The following is a 19,275-nucleotide window of genomic DNA, read 5'->3' as shown; positions in this document are numbered from 1 at the left end:
AATGCCTCCTTACCTTGTAGGTCTTTATTGCTGTTTTGAGGCAGGGTCTTGTTGTATATGACCTCAAACTAGTTTGCCTAGCAAGTACTGATATTAGAGGTATGCACAATTACATCTTGCCTGTGTGTGTGTGTGTGTGTATGTGTGTGTGTGTGTGTGTGTGTGTGTGAGAGAGAGAGAGAGAGAGAGAGAGAGAGAGAGAGAGAGAGAGAGAGAGAGAGAGAAAGCGCGCGCACATGTGTATGCATGCGTTTACTCTGCTGGAACTGAAGTTAGAGATGGTTGTGAGCCACCATTGTGGTTGCTAGAAATTGAGCCTGGGTTCTTTGGAAAAGCAACCAGTGTTCTTTTTTTTTTTTTTTTTTTTTTTTTTTTTTTTTTTTTCTTTTTTTCGGAGCTGGGGACCGAACCCAGGGCCTTGTGCTTGCTAGGCAAGTGCTCTACCGCTGAGCTAAATCCCCAACCCCGCAACCAGTGTTCTTAACCAATAAGTAATCTTTCACGCCCTTATTTATTTTTAATTACTATTTATATATATGGGTATTTTTTATCCATGTATGCCTTTATACAATATGTGTGCTTGGTGCCCCTACAAACCAGAAAAGTTTATCAAATCTTTTGCAACTGAAGTTATAGAAGATTGTGAGCAGCCATTTAAGTCCTGGAATTGAGTCCTCATCCTCTAGAAGAGCAGTTAGAGCTCTTAATTAATGAGCCATTAATTCAGGTCCTTTAACTATTTTCATAGACATGGACCAGGGTAAAAGTGCTTGTCCAGTGTGTACAAGACCCTGGGGTTTGAGCTTATTATTATTTATCATTTGTAGAGGCAGGTAGATCTCTGTGAGTTCAAGGCCAGCCTGATGTACAAAGAGAGCTTTAAGACAGCTGAGGCAAGACAGAAACCCTGTCTTAATAAAACCAAGAAAAGAAAGAGAAAAAAAAATCATTTGTAACTTCTAGGAACCCAAGGAAATGGCATTGGGGCCCTAGGCTCTTACAGAACTAGGCTTTGTTGACTATGACTTTTTTTTTTTTTTTTTTTTGGTTCTTTTTTTTGGAGCTGGGGACCGAACCCAGGGCCTTGCGCTTCCTAGGTAAGCGCTCTACCACTGAGCTAAATCCCCAGCCCCGACTATGACATTCTAACTCCAAGTACCCTGAACTCTGTTTCATGACTACCCACTGGGTCTCTCTCTAGAAGATATGATCTACTGTGTTAGATTGATGGAAATGTTGGAATGAGTGGTTTAGTCAGTATTTCTAATTGCATTTAATTTCTTTTAGTCTTGAATCCAGACAATAGTTTTGAAATATTAGTTGACCAGTCTGTTGTGAACAGTGGAAACCTGCTAAATGACATGACCCCTCCGGTAAACCCTTCACGTGAAATTGAGGACCCAGAAGACCGGAAGCCTGAAGATTGGGATGAAAGGCCCAAAATAGCAGATCCAGATGCTGTCAAGCCAGATGACTGGTAAATCTTGGAGATCCATCTTTGAATATTAGTTTACAACGTGTGTATTCTACATGGCTTAAACCACAAATGTTGATAAAGTGAGATACTATTATGTAAATACTCTGTGATATAGTCTAGGCATGTTAGCACATGCCTGTAATCCTAGCACTCAAGAGGCCAAGGCAGAAAGATTGAGTGTGAGGTAAGTGTGGACTACATAGTAAGACCCTATGCTTGCTTGCGGGGAGAGGAGGAGAGGGAACTTACATAATCTATTTTACAGGAGAAAAGTACCGATTACTCTGATGGAAAAGAATACAGTGGTAATATATATTATCCCTCACTAGGTTATAAACTACAGGGTGCTAAAGCTTTTGTGGTTTGTCTGTGCTGACAGGGTCAGGGTCAGCTTGTGGCAATCTTTTTGTACAGCCATTCTAGTGTTTCATTATTGCCAGTTAAACTGGGTTACAGTGCTAAGGATTTAACCCAAGTCCTCCTGCATACTAAAAACATGTGTTATATTGCTAAGTAACACTCCTACCACCCACATTGAAAGCTGTTAAAGTTCTTGAAATTTTTGTTTTTGAGACAGTTTCCTTGTGTAGGCTTGGGTTTCTTTGAACTAGACTGACCCTGAACTAACAGATCTCTCTGCTTCCTAAGGTCTGGGATTAAAAGCATTGTACCACCACGCCCAGCTCACCAGCTTTTTTTTTAATGGGATGAAGAGAGTATTGAACTTTAAAATATCAGGCGAAGTTACACGAAGCTTTGAGGTCATCATAGAGTTAATTTAAAACTAAGATAGTCACAAAACAGTCTCTTTTGAGGGAGTTATTTCTCAGTGTTAGAGGACATGAGGCCTTGAGTACGGTGCCAGGACACTAAACAGTACAATTGAGCACAAGTAGAATATTTTTGATTACCAGCTGAAGTAGTACTTTTATAGCTTCTATATGACAGTGGTCCCTGCACCATTCATTCCTGGTTCCTGAGGAGGCCAGAGGAGGAAACTGGAGCTATAATGGTTGTAACCTGCCATGTAGGCACTGGAACTTAAACTATGGTCACCTGAAAGAGCAGCCAGTGCTCTTAACCATCTAGCTATCTTTCTAGCTCCTCTGAGTCTTATTTTAGATGAGATACCACCTCCACCTCCATGCCCTGCCCCGCTCCCACCCCTTTCGGCCATGCACGCCTTTTTTAAAATGCTGTTTTCTGTGTAATCTAGGTTAATCTCATCAGGATTCTGTCTCAGCCTTGACAGTGCTGAAATTGCTGTATACTGCCATGACCATCTTGCGTACCTTTTTTGTGGTGCATAACACAGTGATGGTTAATGTATCTGCAGTGCTCTATGTACAGTGCTATCTAATTGTAGGGTGTTATCATGTACCCTACTGTCACTCCCTTGTCCCAGACTCTGGCTATCACTCATCTGCCTGTTTTCTGTTTCTGGATTTCTCCATTGAGAAATTTATCGAAATAATATTGAATAATAATATTTGGCCTTTGGCTTCTTGTGGTCAACATATTGAAACATTTTTATGACTGAGAAATACTTAATATACTATGCTTATCCATTTAACCATCACGTAATTGATAGATGTGTAGGTGGTTGCCCCTTTTTCAGATACAAACTTTGGGATGAAATTGTTATACAGTAACTTCCAATTTTGAGGAACTGAACCTTTCTTTTCACCAGCACTTATTTTTTATTTGTTTTCCCTCAGAATTTCTTTTTTTTTTTTTTAAAGATTTATTTGTTTATTGTATCTGGGTATACTATAGCTGTCTTCAGACATACCAGAAGAGGGCATCTGATCCCATTACAGATGGTTGCGATCCACCATGTGGTTGCTGGGATTTGAACTCAGGACCTCTGGAAGAGTGGTCAGTGCTCTAACCGTTGAGCCATCTCTCCAGCCCCTCCCTCAGAATTTTTTTTTTTTTCTCGGAGCTGGGGACTGAACCCAGGGCCTTACGCTTGCTAGGCAAGCGCTCTACCACTGAGCTAAATCCCCAACCCCCCTCAGAATGTCTTATTGTAATGGCCTTCTATGTGGATGTTTGATAGTGTGGTATATTACCATGGTTTTAATTTATATTTCTCTGATGACCAGTGAGGTTAAGCATCTTCTCTTGTAACTCTTGAAGATTCCTGTAGTTCCATTAGAAAAATCTTTACTTGATCTTTAGCTGCTGTTTTTATTTGTTTCTTTGTTCTTTTTCTTTTTTTCTTTTGGACAGTAGCTCAGATAATGATTTATAAATGTATTTTAGAATGAATTAATCTTGGTTTGTAAAAAAGACTACCATGACTGATTCTCTGGCCTGGGTTATCATACCTGGTGTTTTCTGTTTTAAGGGATGAAGATGCCCCTTCTAAGATTCCAGATGAAGAGGCCACAAAGCCTGAAGGCTGGTTAGATGATGAACCCGAGTATATTCCAGACCCTGATGCAGAGAAACCAGAAGATTGGTGAGTTTGAGTTTGCTTTTATAATTACCTGTTTTTTTTTTGTTTTTAAAATTTATTTTTATTTTATGTGCTTTGGTGTTTTGTCTGCATGTTTGTCTTAAGTGTGTCAAGTCAGTTGGAGCTGGATCTGGAAGAGAAGTAAGTAAAATCAGGCATTTAATCCTAGCAGAGGCAGGCAGATCTCTGAGATTGAGGCAAACCTAACCTAGTCTACAAAGTTAGTTTCAGGACAGCCAAAGCTGCTGCACAGAGAAACCCTGTCTTGAAATCAAAGCAATAACTGCGTGCCCCTCTCCCCAAACAAAAAACAAAAGAAAAGAAAGAAGCTGGGTATAGTAATAGCCGCCTTTATCTCAGCACTCAGGCAGGTGGATCGCTGACTTCCAGGGGTACCAGAGAAACCCTGTACTAAAACCAAAAGGAAAAAGAAAAAAAGCCAACAGCCCAGGTTTGAGTGAAAAGCCTTACAAAAACTTTACTAAATTTCACTGTACAAAAACAAAGTAGGTTGTTAATGAAAGCTCATTGATATTGGGAATGAGAAATGAGAATTTGTTCTGTTGTATGCTGCTGATACAGCTCTAACGGCATCTTGAGAGCATAAGACTAGCAGTTTGTCTATATAACTTGTTTATATCTCCACAGGGATGAGGATATGGACGGAGAATGGGAGGCTCCTCAGATTGCCAACCCTAAGTGTGAGTCCGCCCCTGGGTGTGGTGTCTGGCAGCGACCTATGATTGACAACCCCAATTATAAGGGCAAATGGAAGCCTCCTATGATTGACAATCCTAACTACCAGGTTTGTGTCTCCTGATGGTTTAGGTGTTTTTGTTCATTTCTTGGTGTCAGGGCAGAAGTTTGATCAATAGTAAGACCAGCATATCAAGAAGAGAAAGTAAACTTAAGAGACAGGTGAATAATGGGCTAAACATAAAACTTAAAGACAGGCAAGAGAAGTGTTTGAACTTGTTGTGTGATTGTCTTAGTTTGGATTTCTATTGCTATGAAGAGAAACACCGTGACTAAGACATCTGTTACAAAGGAAAGTATTTAATTAGGGGTGGCGTACAGTTTCAGAGGTTCAGTCCCTTGTCATTATGGCAGGAAGCCTGCAGGCAGACACAGTGCTGGAAAGTTCTACATTTTGACCAGCAGGCAGCAGAATGGAACTGTGTGCCATATTGGGCAGAGCTTGATCATACAAGAACTCAAAGCCCGTCCGTCCCCACAGTGACATACTTCCTCCAATAAGGCCACACATGAGTCTATGGAGCCCATTTTTATTCAAAACCATCATAGTGACATTTATCTAAAAATAAAAGTAGAATAGAAGAACTTAGGGTATGTATACTCTATTGGTGAGTGCAGATTGGCCATAAGGGAACTGTGATGGGAGTCGAGACAGCAGATTGCTTGGTCTCATCGTTTTCTTCACCTGCCTAAGACAGGCGCACATGAAGTGTAGTAATATGTGTAGTGAGTTATGAAGCTCCACTTGTGGAATGTAGGTCCTTAATCTGGCTTCAGTTTCTAAACCAAAAAAGCTATAGGAATAGATTTTCACTTAGATTTTTAGATGTATGGTGGTACATCTATATGCATATATTGTGTGTGTTTTTCTGTTGTAAAATGGTTTTAGTTGTTCACTTAGATAACTGTTCAAACAAAAAAATTATACTTTAGCTTGCCATTTGGCTATCTGGATTTTTTTTTTTTAATGCCTATAATTCTAACATTTGGTTGTTGGCACGAGGACCAGGAGTTGAAATGTCAACTTCAGGTTTAACTAGGAAGATCAGGAGTAGTTTAAGGTATCCTGGGTTAGAGTCATTGCAGCTGAAACCATCAGATGTTTGTAGTCAGTACTTTTTTATTTGATCTTTAGAGCTAAATTACTAGTTGCTAGGTGAAGACTGTACATTGTATATTTTAATCACTACTGGGAAATGGGAAATGGCTGTACTGACCACATTCCACCATCACTTATTAAGGGTGGAGTGAGAGACATAGAACCAGGTGTTAGTATAGAACAAGATCCTGCAGATTGGAAATTGAATTTGGTGGTAGTCCAGAATTCAGTACAAAAACATCACTAGCATTTATTGTTCTGTGCTTGTTTAAATTTGACAGTTAATGTTTATCTTCTTTGATCATTCAAAATGAGTCATATAGATTTCTCTTTTTCTTTTGGTTAATACCTAAAATGATGTTTTGGAACTTCTCCCGCCTCACCCCACCCCCACCCCCACCCCATCACAAACTAGGGAATCTGGAAACCAAGGAAAATACCCAATCCAGATTTCTTTGAAGACCTGGAACCTTTTAGGATGACTCCTTTCAGCGCTATTGGTTTGGAGCTCTGGTCCATGACATCCGACATCTTTTTTGACAACTTTATCATTAGTGGTGACCGAAGAGTAGTTGATGACTGGGCCAATGATGGGTGGGGCCTGAAGAAAGCTGCTGATGGGGCTGCAGAGGTTAGTGATCGTTCATTACTGTGGATTTGTATCTGCTTCTAGGGGAAACTGATCACTATGAAAAGCAGATTTTTAGTATTTATTTTAACTGCTAGACTCCTGTTTTGGCTTTCCAGCCCTGTGTTATGTGTAGATGGTGGTGTGTGTGTGTGTCTGTGTGTCTGTCTGTGTCTGTCTGCCTGTCTTTGTAGTATCTGTTTATCATTTTAAGTTTTGGGGTCTTTTTGTTTGTTTATTTATTTTGGTCTTCAAGACAGGGTTGGTTTTTCTGTGTAGCACTGCCTGTCCTGGAACTTGCTCTGTAGACTAGGGTGGTCTTAAAATCACAGGGACTCACCTGCTTCTGCCTCCAGTGTTTCAATTAAAGTAAGTCATAAGCACTTGATTTAAGTATGTTTCAATGCACTGAAAATGCTGAATCTTGGTTTTACTCATTGTATGGAATTTTCAAATAACTAATGGTTTTGTTGAGTTGTGATTTGAAGGGCCAGAAAACTGTCACAAAGATACTCTGTTTTCTGAGTAAGGGACCTCTTTGCAGTTATTACAAGCCATGGTTTGCACCTATGAAGATAAAACTTCATGATGGTGAAAGCAGTAAATTCAAGGATTTTTTTTCTTCTCATTTCTTAATGTGCATAGTTTGACCCCTTTGGAAATAAAAGAATTAGTTGCACCCCACCTTGTGTGAACATGAAACATTCATCTAGCCTATATTTGGTGTCATAAACCAGTTCTCTGAATCACTGTTGTTTTGTATTTCAGCCAGGTGTAGTGGGGCAGATGCTGGAGGCAGCTGAAGAGCGTCCATGGCTTTGGGTGGTCTACATTCTGACTGTAGCGTTGCCAGTGTTCCTTGTGATCCTCTTCTGCTGTTCTGGAAAGGTAGGAAAGCCTAACTAAATAATTGTAGCCACTGAGATTTTTTTATATATATATTTATTTATTATGTATACATCATATAGCTATCTGCCTGCATGTATGCCTGCAGGCCAAAAGAAGGCATCGGAACTCAATATGGATGGATGGTTGTGAGCCACCATGTGGTTGCTGGGAATTGAACTCAGGACCTTTGGAAGAGCAGACAGTGCTCTTAACCTCTGAGCCATCTCTCCAGCCTGAGATTTTCTTTTTTTTTTTTTTTTTTTTTTTTTTGGTTCTTTTTTTTGGAGCTGGGGACCGAACCCAGGGCCTTGCGCTTCCTAGGCAAGCGCTCTACCACTGAGCTAAATCCCCAACCCGAGATTTTCTTTAGTAGTTCGTAAATACTGGTCCATGTTTTGCAGGGGTTCCTTGTACCCAGATGATGACAGGATTTAGAGTTCCTTGTTTGTCATTCCACTCTGTTCTTGTCCTTTATATGGAGTGATCCTATCTAGGGGAAAAAGAACAATATGGATATAAGATCAGCCGTCTGGGCACAAAATAGTCTTCCTCATTATTTCTATTCTTATTTATCTATGGCTCTTTCCCTGCCTTCACTCTCTCAAACAATACATCTTAAAACTGTGCTTTCAGGTTTTACAGCCTCAGTGTTTTTCTTATTCAGACCTTGTTTCTTGCTGTCTCCTACTAACTTAGGATTTTGACTCTATTTAAATTATTTATACTTTGGGGTTGGGGATTTAAGGCCCTGGGTCCAGTCCCCAGCTCCGAAAAAATGAAAAGGAAAAAAAAATTATTTATACTTTGTCAGATTCAAAGGTTTCTTTCTAGCCTTACCCTCATCATTCACTGTTGGAGTATATGTATCTGAGTCAGCTTGACAAGCTTAGCCTGTGCTTCCTTACTGAATCTGTTTTGTTTTTCATGATACCTCTCTTCCTTAACTTCCCTCTCAGTCCCTCCCATGGGGCAAACCTGTAGAGTAAAAACAATGTCTTTCATGTGTCTGTATAACTGCCTTGTACACAACCTTGTATATAATTTTGCCTTGTAGACATTCAGGAATTGAGGGGTAATATTTTTGTTATAACATAAACATGGTTCTTATACTTGACTATATTTCAGAAACAGTCCAATGCTATGGAGTACAAGAAGACAGATGCTCCCCAGCCAGATGTGAAGGACGAAGAAGGGAAGGAAGAAGAGAAGAACAAGGGAGATGAAGAGGAAGAAGAGGAGAAGCTTGGTGAGTAGAGTCTAGAAATCTATTCTAGACCCTGATTAACAAAATAAGCTACAGTGGGTTGTTCTTAAATTATGCTATAATTATTGTCAGAACTTTAAGTGAAGTTCTGTTTAGTAGTTTCATTTTCTGTCCTAGAAGAGAAACAGAAGAGTGATGCTGAAGAAGATGGTGGCACTGGCAGTCAAGATGAGGAAGATAGCAAGCCTAAAGCAGAGGTAAGGCAGGATAATAAATGCTTCCAGCCACCTAAGCTGAAAACATATTTAGTAAAGATTTTTTTAAGTAAGTTTATGTGCAGTGTGGTTATGGTATGTACGTGTGAGTGCAAGTGCTTCAATTGCCAGAACTGATGCATCCCCAAGGCACTGAAGTTACAGGTGCCATGGATCCTCTCAAAGAGCCATCTCTGCAACCCAAAGGCAGTGCTTTATACATTAGTTTACAATGACTGGAAATTTTTTTCTGTGTGGGCAAGGTGGGTCCTCCAATCCTTTTTTTAAATAAATAGGAGTACCAAGTTTCTTAACAGTCCTGTGGTGTATGTCCTCAAAGGTATTTCTTGAATACCACTACAGTGGCTTGGAACTCAGAGGTCTGCATGCCTTTGCCTTCCAAAAGCTAAGATTAAAGGTGTGTGCCACCACCATGTGATATGCTTAAAACTTTTCGAGACAAGCTTTCATGTAGTCCACACTGTTCGTTCTGTGTAGTCAAGGGTAATACTGAGCTTCTAGTCTTCCTGCCGTCATACCCAGTATGTGCTCTACTCTATTTTATGTGTTGCTGTGGGTGCTCTCAAGGGTACCTGGATTTAATTCTTAATACACATATGGTGGCTCACAACTGCCTGTCATTCCAGTCCCGGGGGATCGGATGCCCTCTTCAGGCATGCACAGGGTACAGAGATACAGATTCAGGCAGACACATCGGATAAAGTAAAAAATCCTCTACCAAGTTAGGTTTAAGGAAAGTACATGTTTTCTGAAAATAAAGACTAAAATTGAATACCTATAATTCTAGTACCTGTCACATTATAGCTTTTCACCAATTGAGTGACTTAGTTTAAATGCTTGTGCAAGTTTGACAGCATTTGTGTTTAAATATGCTAATTATATGAACTCTTTCAACTTATAGGAGGATGAAATTTTGAACAGATCACCAAGAAACAGAAAGCCACGAAGAGAGTGAAACAATCTTAAGAACTTGATCTGTGATTTCCTCTCCCTCCCCTTCCCCTGCAAATATGGTCCTAGGAGAGGGCCTGGTGTACCTTAGGTGGGAGCTCAGAAAACCTCAAGATGTCACCATCAACAGGTTCCAGTGAATACTAGCCTGTAATTTTAAACATCTAGCAGTAAACTATTGCAGTTGTAATGTAAAGGACCCTGTTTCTGTAGAAAAGAAAACATTTAACATAATGGTTGTGAAATGTAACATGAAGCAACTAACTAGTGTTTTGTTGTTTTTAAAATCTTCCAGGTTTGTCTTTTTTTCCTTTTTTTAAAGATACAATGATAGAATTTTTGCCAATTTAAAATCTTGGCTTAATTTAATATATTAATTTGTTCATGCAGAAATAACACCAACATTAGGAATGCTAGGGAGAATGAATTGCAGTTTTTATAACAATTTTTTTAAGTTTGGTATTAAAACATTCATGTGTCTGTCCCAAAAATTGTAATCACGTTCAAGTGCAGTCATTTGTGGTTATAATCTTGTTTTGTGTGCTTCCATTACTTAATTCCTCTTAAGGACACAGAGATTAGATGGAAGCTCAATTTATATCAAATTTACATTGTATTGAATAGACCCAAAAAGAACTAAAAGGAGACTTTCACTTGGTGTTGGTCAGATCATAAAGTGCAGTGTTCTGTTGTTGGAACTGCTCCATTCACAAACAGCTTTGCAGAGGAAAGGAGCTGGCTTAATGCAGCAGTTTATACTGTACTTCCCATATAGGAGGTCTGACAGCTCAGATCCTCTGGAGCACAAGGCTTTTTAAGGAAGGCTGGTGTGCCTGAGTAGATAATTACATCACTTGTTCCACTGTGTTGACACTGTTTTCCTCATGCATCTCCTCGGTCCCTAGCTTTCTCTGCTATGCATTTTCTTCACAGTGCAGCTTGCAGTCCGTTGCTGAAAATTATAAGCTCTGCATAGTGTTGGCTTTACTGTGATTACATGTTTCTTTTTTAGCAAGCCCACATCTTTCTAGGGTCCAACTACAGGATAGATTACAGACTTTCCATTAGTGTCTATTTCTTTTACTCTGTGTAGACTTTAGAAAGTCTAATCCAGAGATGGGCCAATTCAGAATTGACTATAATTGAACACAGGCTAAAAGTATTTATGGGAGGATTGACACATAGCATGAGTTATTTGACTTTTGTGTAGGATATTTAAAATCTTCATTTGCAGTTCATGTAACAGTTGCGTCTTAAAATTCACACAATAAAGCAGTCCTGTTCAATTTTATTTTATTTTATTTTATTGTGGCTTGTACAATTTTTTAAGTGAATTTAGGGCTTTTTGTTTTGGTTTTTGTTTGTTTTTGTTTTGTTTTTCATGTGGAATGCAGATGGGTGCTAGAGGAGGCTCTCCCACATCACTATAGTGTAATATTATTACACCACACTGAAATGTATTCAGAAACAGATGTTTCAATTTCATTCTTTCTCCAGAGGTGGTCCAGTTGTACCAATGATACTTTTCCTTGCACTGAATATATATAAACACTCCACAGTGTTTATATTGGGGGAATACTGGGAAAGAAATATATTTGTTAAGGATGAAGGCTGTATCTGTTGTCTTTATAAACACTGGTTCATTTCTTTTGAGGGTGGAATGCATTTTTCTTCCTGTTCAGTGCTTTATCACCATCTGTTGTTTGTGGTCACAGTGACCATAGCTATGTAGCGGACGTTTCCAAATGTATAGAGTGAAATAAACAGTTACTAGCAAGAAATGAATATCTGTCTACAGGTTTCTCCTTGAAGCAAAGGTGGAGATGAAATCTGTTTTAGCTGTTTAATCATTCTGCATTGACATTGTTTGTGCCTACTTTATCTTCACCCAGGCTGTACAATGACAGGTTTATTTATGTCATTGGTGGTGTTCATTGCCTTTCTGGGTCCCTCTTCCTCCCTCAAGGTTCTATTGAAGCTACAGCCTCCTAAAATGTCTGACACATTAATGAATGGCCAGCAGTTTTCAGCTCTTACCAAAAGCTTACAGGGCTGGTATTGTAGCTCAGTAGGTAGAACTGCCAAGCATGTGCAAGGTTCCATGGGTTTGATTCCTGGCACTGAATTAAAATAAATAAAGGCCCATATATTCTGATTTTCTATGCTGGATTCTTTATGGTTGTAAAATACCCACTCCTTCAGTAGTACTCTTCTGTCGTCCACTTTTCAGACTGCCCCATTATTAAATGACATTACATTAAAGCCTTGTGGTAAATATCTGCATTTGACTGAACTTCATCATAATGTTGGATGTTTTTTACTGTTTGAAAAGCGTTAACTTATTCTTTTTACTCTTACAGAGTTTCATTTAGTCTTGTATTTAACTTCCTCTGTCCAGTAATGGTTTAGTCATTACTATTGTGTAAAATGGACAACAGCCCAAAACGGGGAAGTTTTTTGTATGTTTTCAATTGATGGTATTTGAGCCAGTGCTCTAGCACTGAGCTACACCCTGTTCTCCTAGATAATATTCTTTAAGACATATGGAAACTATTTTAACATTTTTCACTAGAAAATTTTTCTCAGGCTCCATATTTGAGGATATTATTGAAAGTCATGCCCAGAACATGTTGTGTTTTACATTGCTTCCGGAATTTATATACTACAGTGTGTATATACTTCTAGGTAAGAGTTTTGAAGACCTTGCACTTCTAACTGGGCACAATAGACTTGTAACCCCAGCACTCAGAAGTTAGAAGCAGAGTAAGGCAGGCCAGCCTCATACAGTATGTTCCAGGCAAAAGTCTGGGGTACCTGACACTAAAAGTTTAATGGCTGGGTGTACTTAGTAGTAGTGGCACTATATGCATGAGGCCCTGGATTCAGCCTTCCAGCACTGCACACAAAAGTTGTTTACACTTAGCTTGAGTGCTAATTGTAATGTTTGGGTACCGGTAAGAAGCAGTGCTCATTTATCTTTGCAACTCCCTTCACCAAAGGGAGTTTTTATTTTGTTTTTATTTTTACTGCATTTGTATAAAAACATTTTGCTGTTAGCTTTTTTTCTTGTGATTTTAAAAATAAAATTTTCGTGAACTCCAGTAAGAGGTAACATGTTTGACTGGCTAATGAGGTCTTAAGTGCAAAGCCTCCCAATCATCTATGGCAGTTTGCTCCTCAGTAACCATCTAGAATATGTTTTGGTCCTTTCCTGGCTTTTTACCTTCACTCAATTGCTTGCTAGTGACATCTCTGGAACCCAGTGCTTTGGATTGAATTTTGAGTGATTTAGTTTTATAAATCAGTCGGTTTTAAGTGTATGTTCCTGTGGATCTAAATAACTCTAGTTCCCAATAGGAGGCTAAAGACCATTTAGTGCTCTCCACCCCACCCCCCACTTTAAGTAATGAGATATTGCTCACAGTACCTGTCAGTGATTCCTATCTCTACTAGGTCACTGAAGCTCAAAACAATTCTGATCAATTAGTGATTCCTATCTCTACTAGGTCACTGAAGCTCAAAACAATTCTGATCAATTACAGGGCTGTATGTAAGGAATGAGGTCAGAAATGGCTGGCTTCGAAATAGTCTGGATAGACTAAAAAGATAGCATTGAGCATCTGGGTCTTAAGGCTCACTTACTTACCCCGCGTTCCTCACGAACCCGGAAGGGACTGCCTTCAAGGGGGCGGTGTTCTGAAAACGTGGCTCCTCTTGGATAGGTTCCTGTCAGTCACAGTACACTCTGCTACGCTGAGCCCGCCTCGGGGCTTCCCTCCTAGCCTGAGTGTTCAGTTTAAATACCCGAAGATTCCTGACGTGCTTTTCCCCCCCACGCCCTCCGGCAGCGGGTTTGGTTTGATTGGCTATAGCTCGGGTCCATCAGCAGTGACGCAGAGTTCGCCGGCCCAGGCCCCGCCCTCTTCCGAAAGCCCCGAAAACAATTTTAAGATGGCGGCGGCAGCGGCGCGGAAAACAATGGGGCAGGGGTATAGCGGACAGGCCGAAGCCTGAGGCGGGCGGTGTTCGCTGGCCTGGAATCGGGCCGAGCGGGACCGGAGGAAGACCCGCCACCGCGCCCGAGTCTGCTCCACAGCCCACCCGGACATGGCGCGGCCGTGAGGCGGATCCGGGCCGCCAAAAGCGGAGGAACCCGAAGTGCCAGCCGGCGCCGGGAGGCCCGGGCCGGGCCAGCGCCGCCCGCGGCCCATGGTGCTACCCACCTGCCCCATGGCGGAGTTCGCGCTGCCGCGGCACAGCGCGGTCATGGAGCGCCTCCGCCGACGCATCGAGCTGTGCCGGCGCCACCACAGCACCTGTGAGGCCCGCTACGAGGCTGTGTCTCCCGAGCGCCTGGAGCTCGAACGCCAGCATACCTTTGCCCTGCACCAGCGCTGCATCCAGGCCAAGGCCAAGCGCGCCGGCAAGCACCGGCAGCCGCCCGCCGCCGCCACGGCCCCGGCAGCCGCTCCGGCCCCCGCCCCGGCCCCAGCGGCTGCGCGCCTGGACTCAGCGGACGGCCCGGAGCACGGCCGCCCGGTCGCGGTGAGTAAGGCTGGCGCCTGCCACAGCAGTACTCACTCCCGAAAACGCCTCTTCCGGCTCGGATCGGGCCTCGGGGAAACTTCCCCGAGCGCCCCCATTTCTTAGTCTGGGTCCTGGGAGGAGGCTAACATGGCAGGGCGCTTGTCATCTTCGAGAAGTGGCACTGCGGTGTACTTTTTGGGAAAACGTCCCCGTGAGGACTTTGAGCGAAGTCGGGGCTGGAAAAGCAGGAGAAGGTTAGTTGCTGATAGGCTTTTCTCCCAAACGATTTCCAACTGATGAGAACTTCGACTCGTGTTGGAGTTGCCTAGGATATAGGGCGTTCTTGCACCTTAGGCCTGGCCTCAATTAATCTGCCGATGTTGATTGGATCTTTGCTTCGTGGAGGTTAGTTAAGGCTTTAATGTGGAAATAAGTCTCCCTTCAGTTGACAGTATCCTGCGGCTTCTGAATAGAAAATCGAAAAGCCTTTGGAAGCTTCAGTAAACTGAAGTGCATAAAAGGCATTCTTCCCCCACCCCCTAAAGGGAATTTGCGAACGCGAGATTCCTGCTATACTATTGACAGTTCCAAATTTAACCTACTAAGCTTGTTAAAAACTTCTGATAATATTAATAGTTGTTAACGGAGGAAATGACGTTACTTGTTGGTCAGCTGTGCCCTTTGGGTTTTAGTTGCTAATCCTGAGATTTATTGGTTAGAAGTTTTGACTCCCTGAAACTGATTTATAAACCGGAAACCTGTTTGGAGGGGGAGGGGCAATGGGTGTTACAAAATTCTTGGTAAAGTTTAAAAGTCAAATTTTACAACACTTAAGTTGTTCGGTAATTCTAATTCATGTCTTCATAGTCTCTCACTTGGTCCGTTGTAAAACTCTTTCCTAACTAATGGTTAGTCTTTCAGTCACTTAATACGCTTCCTCTGAAATGTTAGAAACCCTTCTGTGGCTGGAGGGAATTGAGTTAAATCTTTGGTTGGCTTTCGGGACCAGCTTGACCTAGCCTATCTTTCCATGTGCCAAAGAGCTATTGTTTCCCTTCTTCCCCACACTATACCCACTGCAGGGCGAGAAGTCAGAAGAACACTTGGGTTCTGACCCAGCTGCTCGAGTCTTTTCATCCTCACTTTCCCCGCCTGTACATCCAGGGTATGTTGGGCTTCTTACTAGTTTTCTTGAAGGAATCAAATGAGTTTGAGGTTAGGTGTGGTGATTCACGCCCAGAGGCAGGAGGAAAGAAGACATGAGTATGGATGTGAGCGAATTTCTCAAACTAAAAGGCTGCCTGCAGAGTTTTTGTCAGCATTTTCAGGATCCTGCCATCCTTCCTGCCACAGCCCATCTTCTTTTGCAGTTTCTGAAAAACCAGCCCACAGTAGAATCTCCTCTCTCAATACAGTTATGAGATATATGTGTATATATATATATATACATAGCTATATATCTATCTGTATGCTTTTTTGTTGTTGTTTGGTTTGCTTTTTTTTTTTTTTTTAAGACAGTTTCTCTGTGTGCCCTAGCTGTTCTGGAACTCACTCTGTAGACCAGGCTAACCTCAAACTCAGAGATCCACCTGCCTCTGCCTCTGGAGTATTGGGATTAAAGAGGTACACCACCACTGCCCAACTTACGCCCTTTGTTTTTAGCACATAGTCACATATTACTTCAACCATCCTGTGTCTTGACAAGTAGACTGTAAGCTTTGGACCCTGAGAAGGCTTGGGCTAAGTTCCATTCATATTTTTTTTTCCTTTTTTCTTTTTTTTTTTTTCGGAGCTGGGGACCAAACCCAGGGCCTTGCGCTTGCTAGGCAAGCGCTCTACCACTGAGCTAAATCCCCAACCCTCCATTCATATTTTAGGCCATCCATATACTTGTTGATAACCAACTTGGGTGTGCTTTACCCAAAATGACTTAACTGAATGAGTCACCTTACTAACCAATCTTTCTTGAAAGATCTCCACCTTCGCCCCAATCCCTTTGGGGGATTGAGCATAAGACATTGTACTTATTGTTTGTCTTAGTTGGGGTGTCTATTGCTATGAGGAGAGACCATGACCACAGCAGTTTGATTGGGGCTGCCTTACAATTCAGAGGTGGGAACCATGGTGGCAATGCAGACAGACATGGTGCTGGAGAGGAGGCTGAAAGTTCTACATCTAGATGTATAGGCAGCAGGAAGAGAGAGTGACACTGGGCCTGGCTTGAGCATCTGACACCTCAAAGTCCACCCACCATGACATACGTCCTCCAACAAGACCACATCTCCCAGTAGTGCTACCCCTAGAGCCTATGTGAGCCATTTTCATTCAACCTACAACAGTAAGTACTGTTTTATCACCGGACTACACTGCCAACCCCAAGGAAAGACCTTTGAGGGCAATGGGGGTCATCCCAAGTGAACTTGATTGTAAAAGCTCATAAAAAACTTACGTGTATAGTTTCCTTGAACACCTTTCAGAAAGAATATTAATAGTGTTTGAATTTTTGTTTAAAATTATGGTAAAACTTTAGAATTTACATAATTTTATAATTTTTAATTTCTGAATCACTAGAGAAAAATTGAGTTCTCATCCAGTGTTTTAAAAAGAAATATTAGAACTTGAAACCAGCAGGCTGTTTATTATGCCTGTGATCCCAGCATCTGGAGCAGAGACAGAGGATAGTTGCAAGTTCAAGGCCAGTCTTGTATATGTAGCTAAGCCAGGTAGGCTATGTAGGGAAGAGTGAGTTGGGGAGATGGCTCAGCAGTTAAGATCACTTGGTACTCTCCTAGAGGAACAGATTTGATTTACAGCATCCACTTGGCAGCTAGCCATCTGTAACTCCAGTTTGAGATCCTGGAGATCCAGTGTCCTCTTCTGGTCTCTGAGCACACTGGGCACATACATGATGTACAGACATACATCTAGGCACAACACTCAAAAAACTGAAAATAAAAAAACTTTTTTTTTTTTTTGGTACATTGTATGTGTGTGCGCGTGTGTGAGCAGTCCTAGCTGTTTGAATGTGGATATCAAAGGACAACTTTCAGGAGTTGGTGCTTTTCTTCTGCCCTGGGGATCAAGGAGTCCAACTCAGGTTGCCAGGTTTGTGGGAAAGCAATTTTACTACCTTGCTGGTCCCAAATACAAGTGTCATAATTTCAGGATTGTCTTCTTTTTATTGGGCTTGCTAGATTATAGAAAATTACCACCCACTTCATACAAACCTTCATTCTGTGAGTGAAAATCATTTTCTATAGAAGAACAGATAGTTTATTTCTATAATAAAACATTATAAGTGTTTATTCCCAGTCTCTCCTTGACCTTTATTAGCTGCTGAGTCAAGGGATTTCCCGTGAGTAGGTGTGACAGTTGCATTTCAGCCTGTTCATCCTTAAAGCCACTTTCCCGCCTCACCTAGTGACAAGCAGCTTCTTTCCTGTAGCTAACTGCTGTTCTATTTGTCCATTCTAGGTTGGTTGGTTTGTTTGTTTGTTTTGAGACAAGGTCTCTCTTACTACAGACCACACTGTCCTGGAACTCATAGAAATCCACCTGCCTCTGCCTTCTGAATGCTGGGATTACAGGTATGCACCAGCACATCCAGCTTAACTTGTTATATATGGAGAGCACTACACCAACAGTACAAAGAACACTTCACCTTGACCCTTTGTCACCCTTGAGCTCTGGTTTCCTTGTCACTTGCACGATGCTTCCCCTCCCAAATTTCCACTCGGCTTTGTTCTGTGAGCCACCCGAAGACACATACTTCTCTATCCCACTACCCCGCCTAAGAGCAAGACTGGAAATCCGTGTAAGAATTACACTAGTAAAGTCATTCTATGCATGCAAAGCCACTATTGTGTGATGTGTGGGGCAGTCTTGTTTGTAAAGATGACTTTTCCTTTCTCACCTTTCTTTTCAGGCCTCTCAGCTTGAAAACAAGAGCAAACATTCTCCACACTTAGTCTCCACTTTCTCATTTTCAGACTCACAGTCTGTTTCTCCTCCCTTTACCCTCTCCACCTGAAATGACTAGCACATGTTATCTGCTGTTTATCTACTTTTCTGAAACTGCCCCCTTCAGGACACCAAAGATGGTATTGCCAAATTCAGTGGTTTCTTAGTCACCATTCTTAACTTCCTCCTCCAAAAGACTCCTAGCTTCTGCTCTCTTCTGATTTGCTTTCCAGCTCTGACTCCACGCTTGTGTATGTGCATGCACGTGTGTGTGTGTGTGTGTGTGTGTGTGTGTGTACGTGTGTACGTGTGTACGTGTGTACGTGTGTACGTGTGTACGCACTCGCGCACGCGCTCCTGCATGCCTGTATGTGTGTCTCACTCTCCTTTCCTATTTTTCTTTAGTTTTTGTAACAAATGTTGTGTTGAGATCCTACTGTGTGGGCCGGCATGTTCCAGGTACTAGGAATAGAACAGTGGGCAGGACAAATTAAAGCTTGGTGCTGTGGAGAGAAACGATCAGTAGTTTCAAAAGTTAATTCTACCCAAGAGTGTTAATGGGCACTTAGGAGACCAGCTCCTCAGAAGGTTGAAGGAAGGCTTAATTAATCAAGTTAAGTAGGGTTTCACTGCATCCTGTTTGAGACCAGCCTAGGTAACTTAGTGAGACCTCATCTATTAGGTGCAACCTTGGCTGGCCTGGAACTCCTAGAGATCTGCCTGCCTCTGCCTCCCAAGGGCTGGGATTAAAGGTGTGCATTACCACCACACAGCTTCTGTTCTTAATTGTACCTAAAAGAAAGCCATCGCCTAGCTGAAAGTCTTAGGAAAAGACATTCCAGATAGGCCGGCCAGTACAAATTGTCTGAGACAGGAGACTGCTGAGTGTGGGAGAAAAGTCAGTGGCCTGAGCAGCCTGGCAGGTGGACAGCTGCTAAGTTGGTAAGCAGGGACAGAAGTCAGGTTCATTGGGAAGCAGTAGGCAACTTGAAACTCCATCTGTTGCTCTTACCACCCAGTGGCAGCACAAAGTTCCTAGCTACCTG

At 41.9% G+C, this 19,275-nt stretch overlaps 2 protein-coding genes across 7 annotated transcripts in view; both read left to right on the top strand.

The window, feature by feature from the left end:
• Positions 1-12,854, top strand: part of Canx (calnexin) — a 33,269-nt gene extending 20,415 nt beyond the window's left edge. For 3 of the 6 annotated variants that reach the window (XM_087571064.1, XM_087571062.1, XM_087571063.1), the window contains exons 8-15: positions 1,288-1,477; positions 3,831-3,944; positions 4,590-4,746; positions 6,212-6,427; positions 7,193-7,312; positions 8,438-8,558; positions 8,697-8,773; positions 9,693-11,897. In XM_087571064.1, coding sequence (XP_087427190.1) covers positions 1,288-1,477; positions 3,831-3,944; positions 4,590-4,746; positions 6,212-6,427; positions 7,193-7,312; positions 8,438-8,558; positions 8,697-8,773; positions 9,693-9,746 — 1,049 coding nt within the window. In that variant the 3' untranslated portion in view covers positions 9,747-11,897. 6 annotated transcript variants of the gene reach the window in all.
• Positions 12,855-13,695: 841 nt separating this feature from the next.
• Maml1 (mastermind-like transcriptional coactivator 1) overlaps positions 13,696-19,275 on the top strand; it is a 34,400-nt gene continuing 28,820 nt past the window's right edge. The window contains 1 exon segment of the mRNA NM_001401556.1: positions 13,696-14,287. Within this exon segment, the coding sequence (NP_001388485.1) occupies positions 13,952-14,287 (336 nt within the window). The 5' untranslated portion in view covers positions 13,696-13,951.

This window comes from Rattus norvegicus, chromosome 10 (assembly GCF_021556685.1).
Source record: "Rattus norvegicus strain SHRSP/BbbUtx chromosome 10, alternate assembly SHRSP_T2T, whole genome shotgun sequence".
Lineage (NCBI taxonomy): Eukaryota > Metazoa > Chordata > Mammalia > Rodentia > Muridae > Rattus > Rattus norvegicus.
This window is presented reverse-complemented; position numbering and strand designations above follow the sequence as displayed.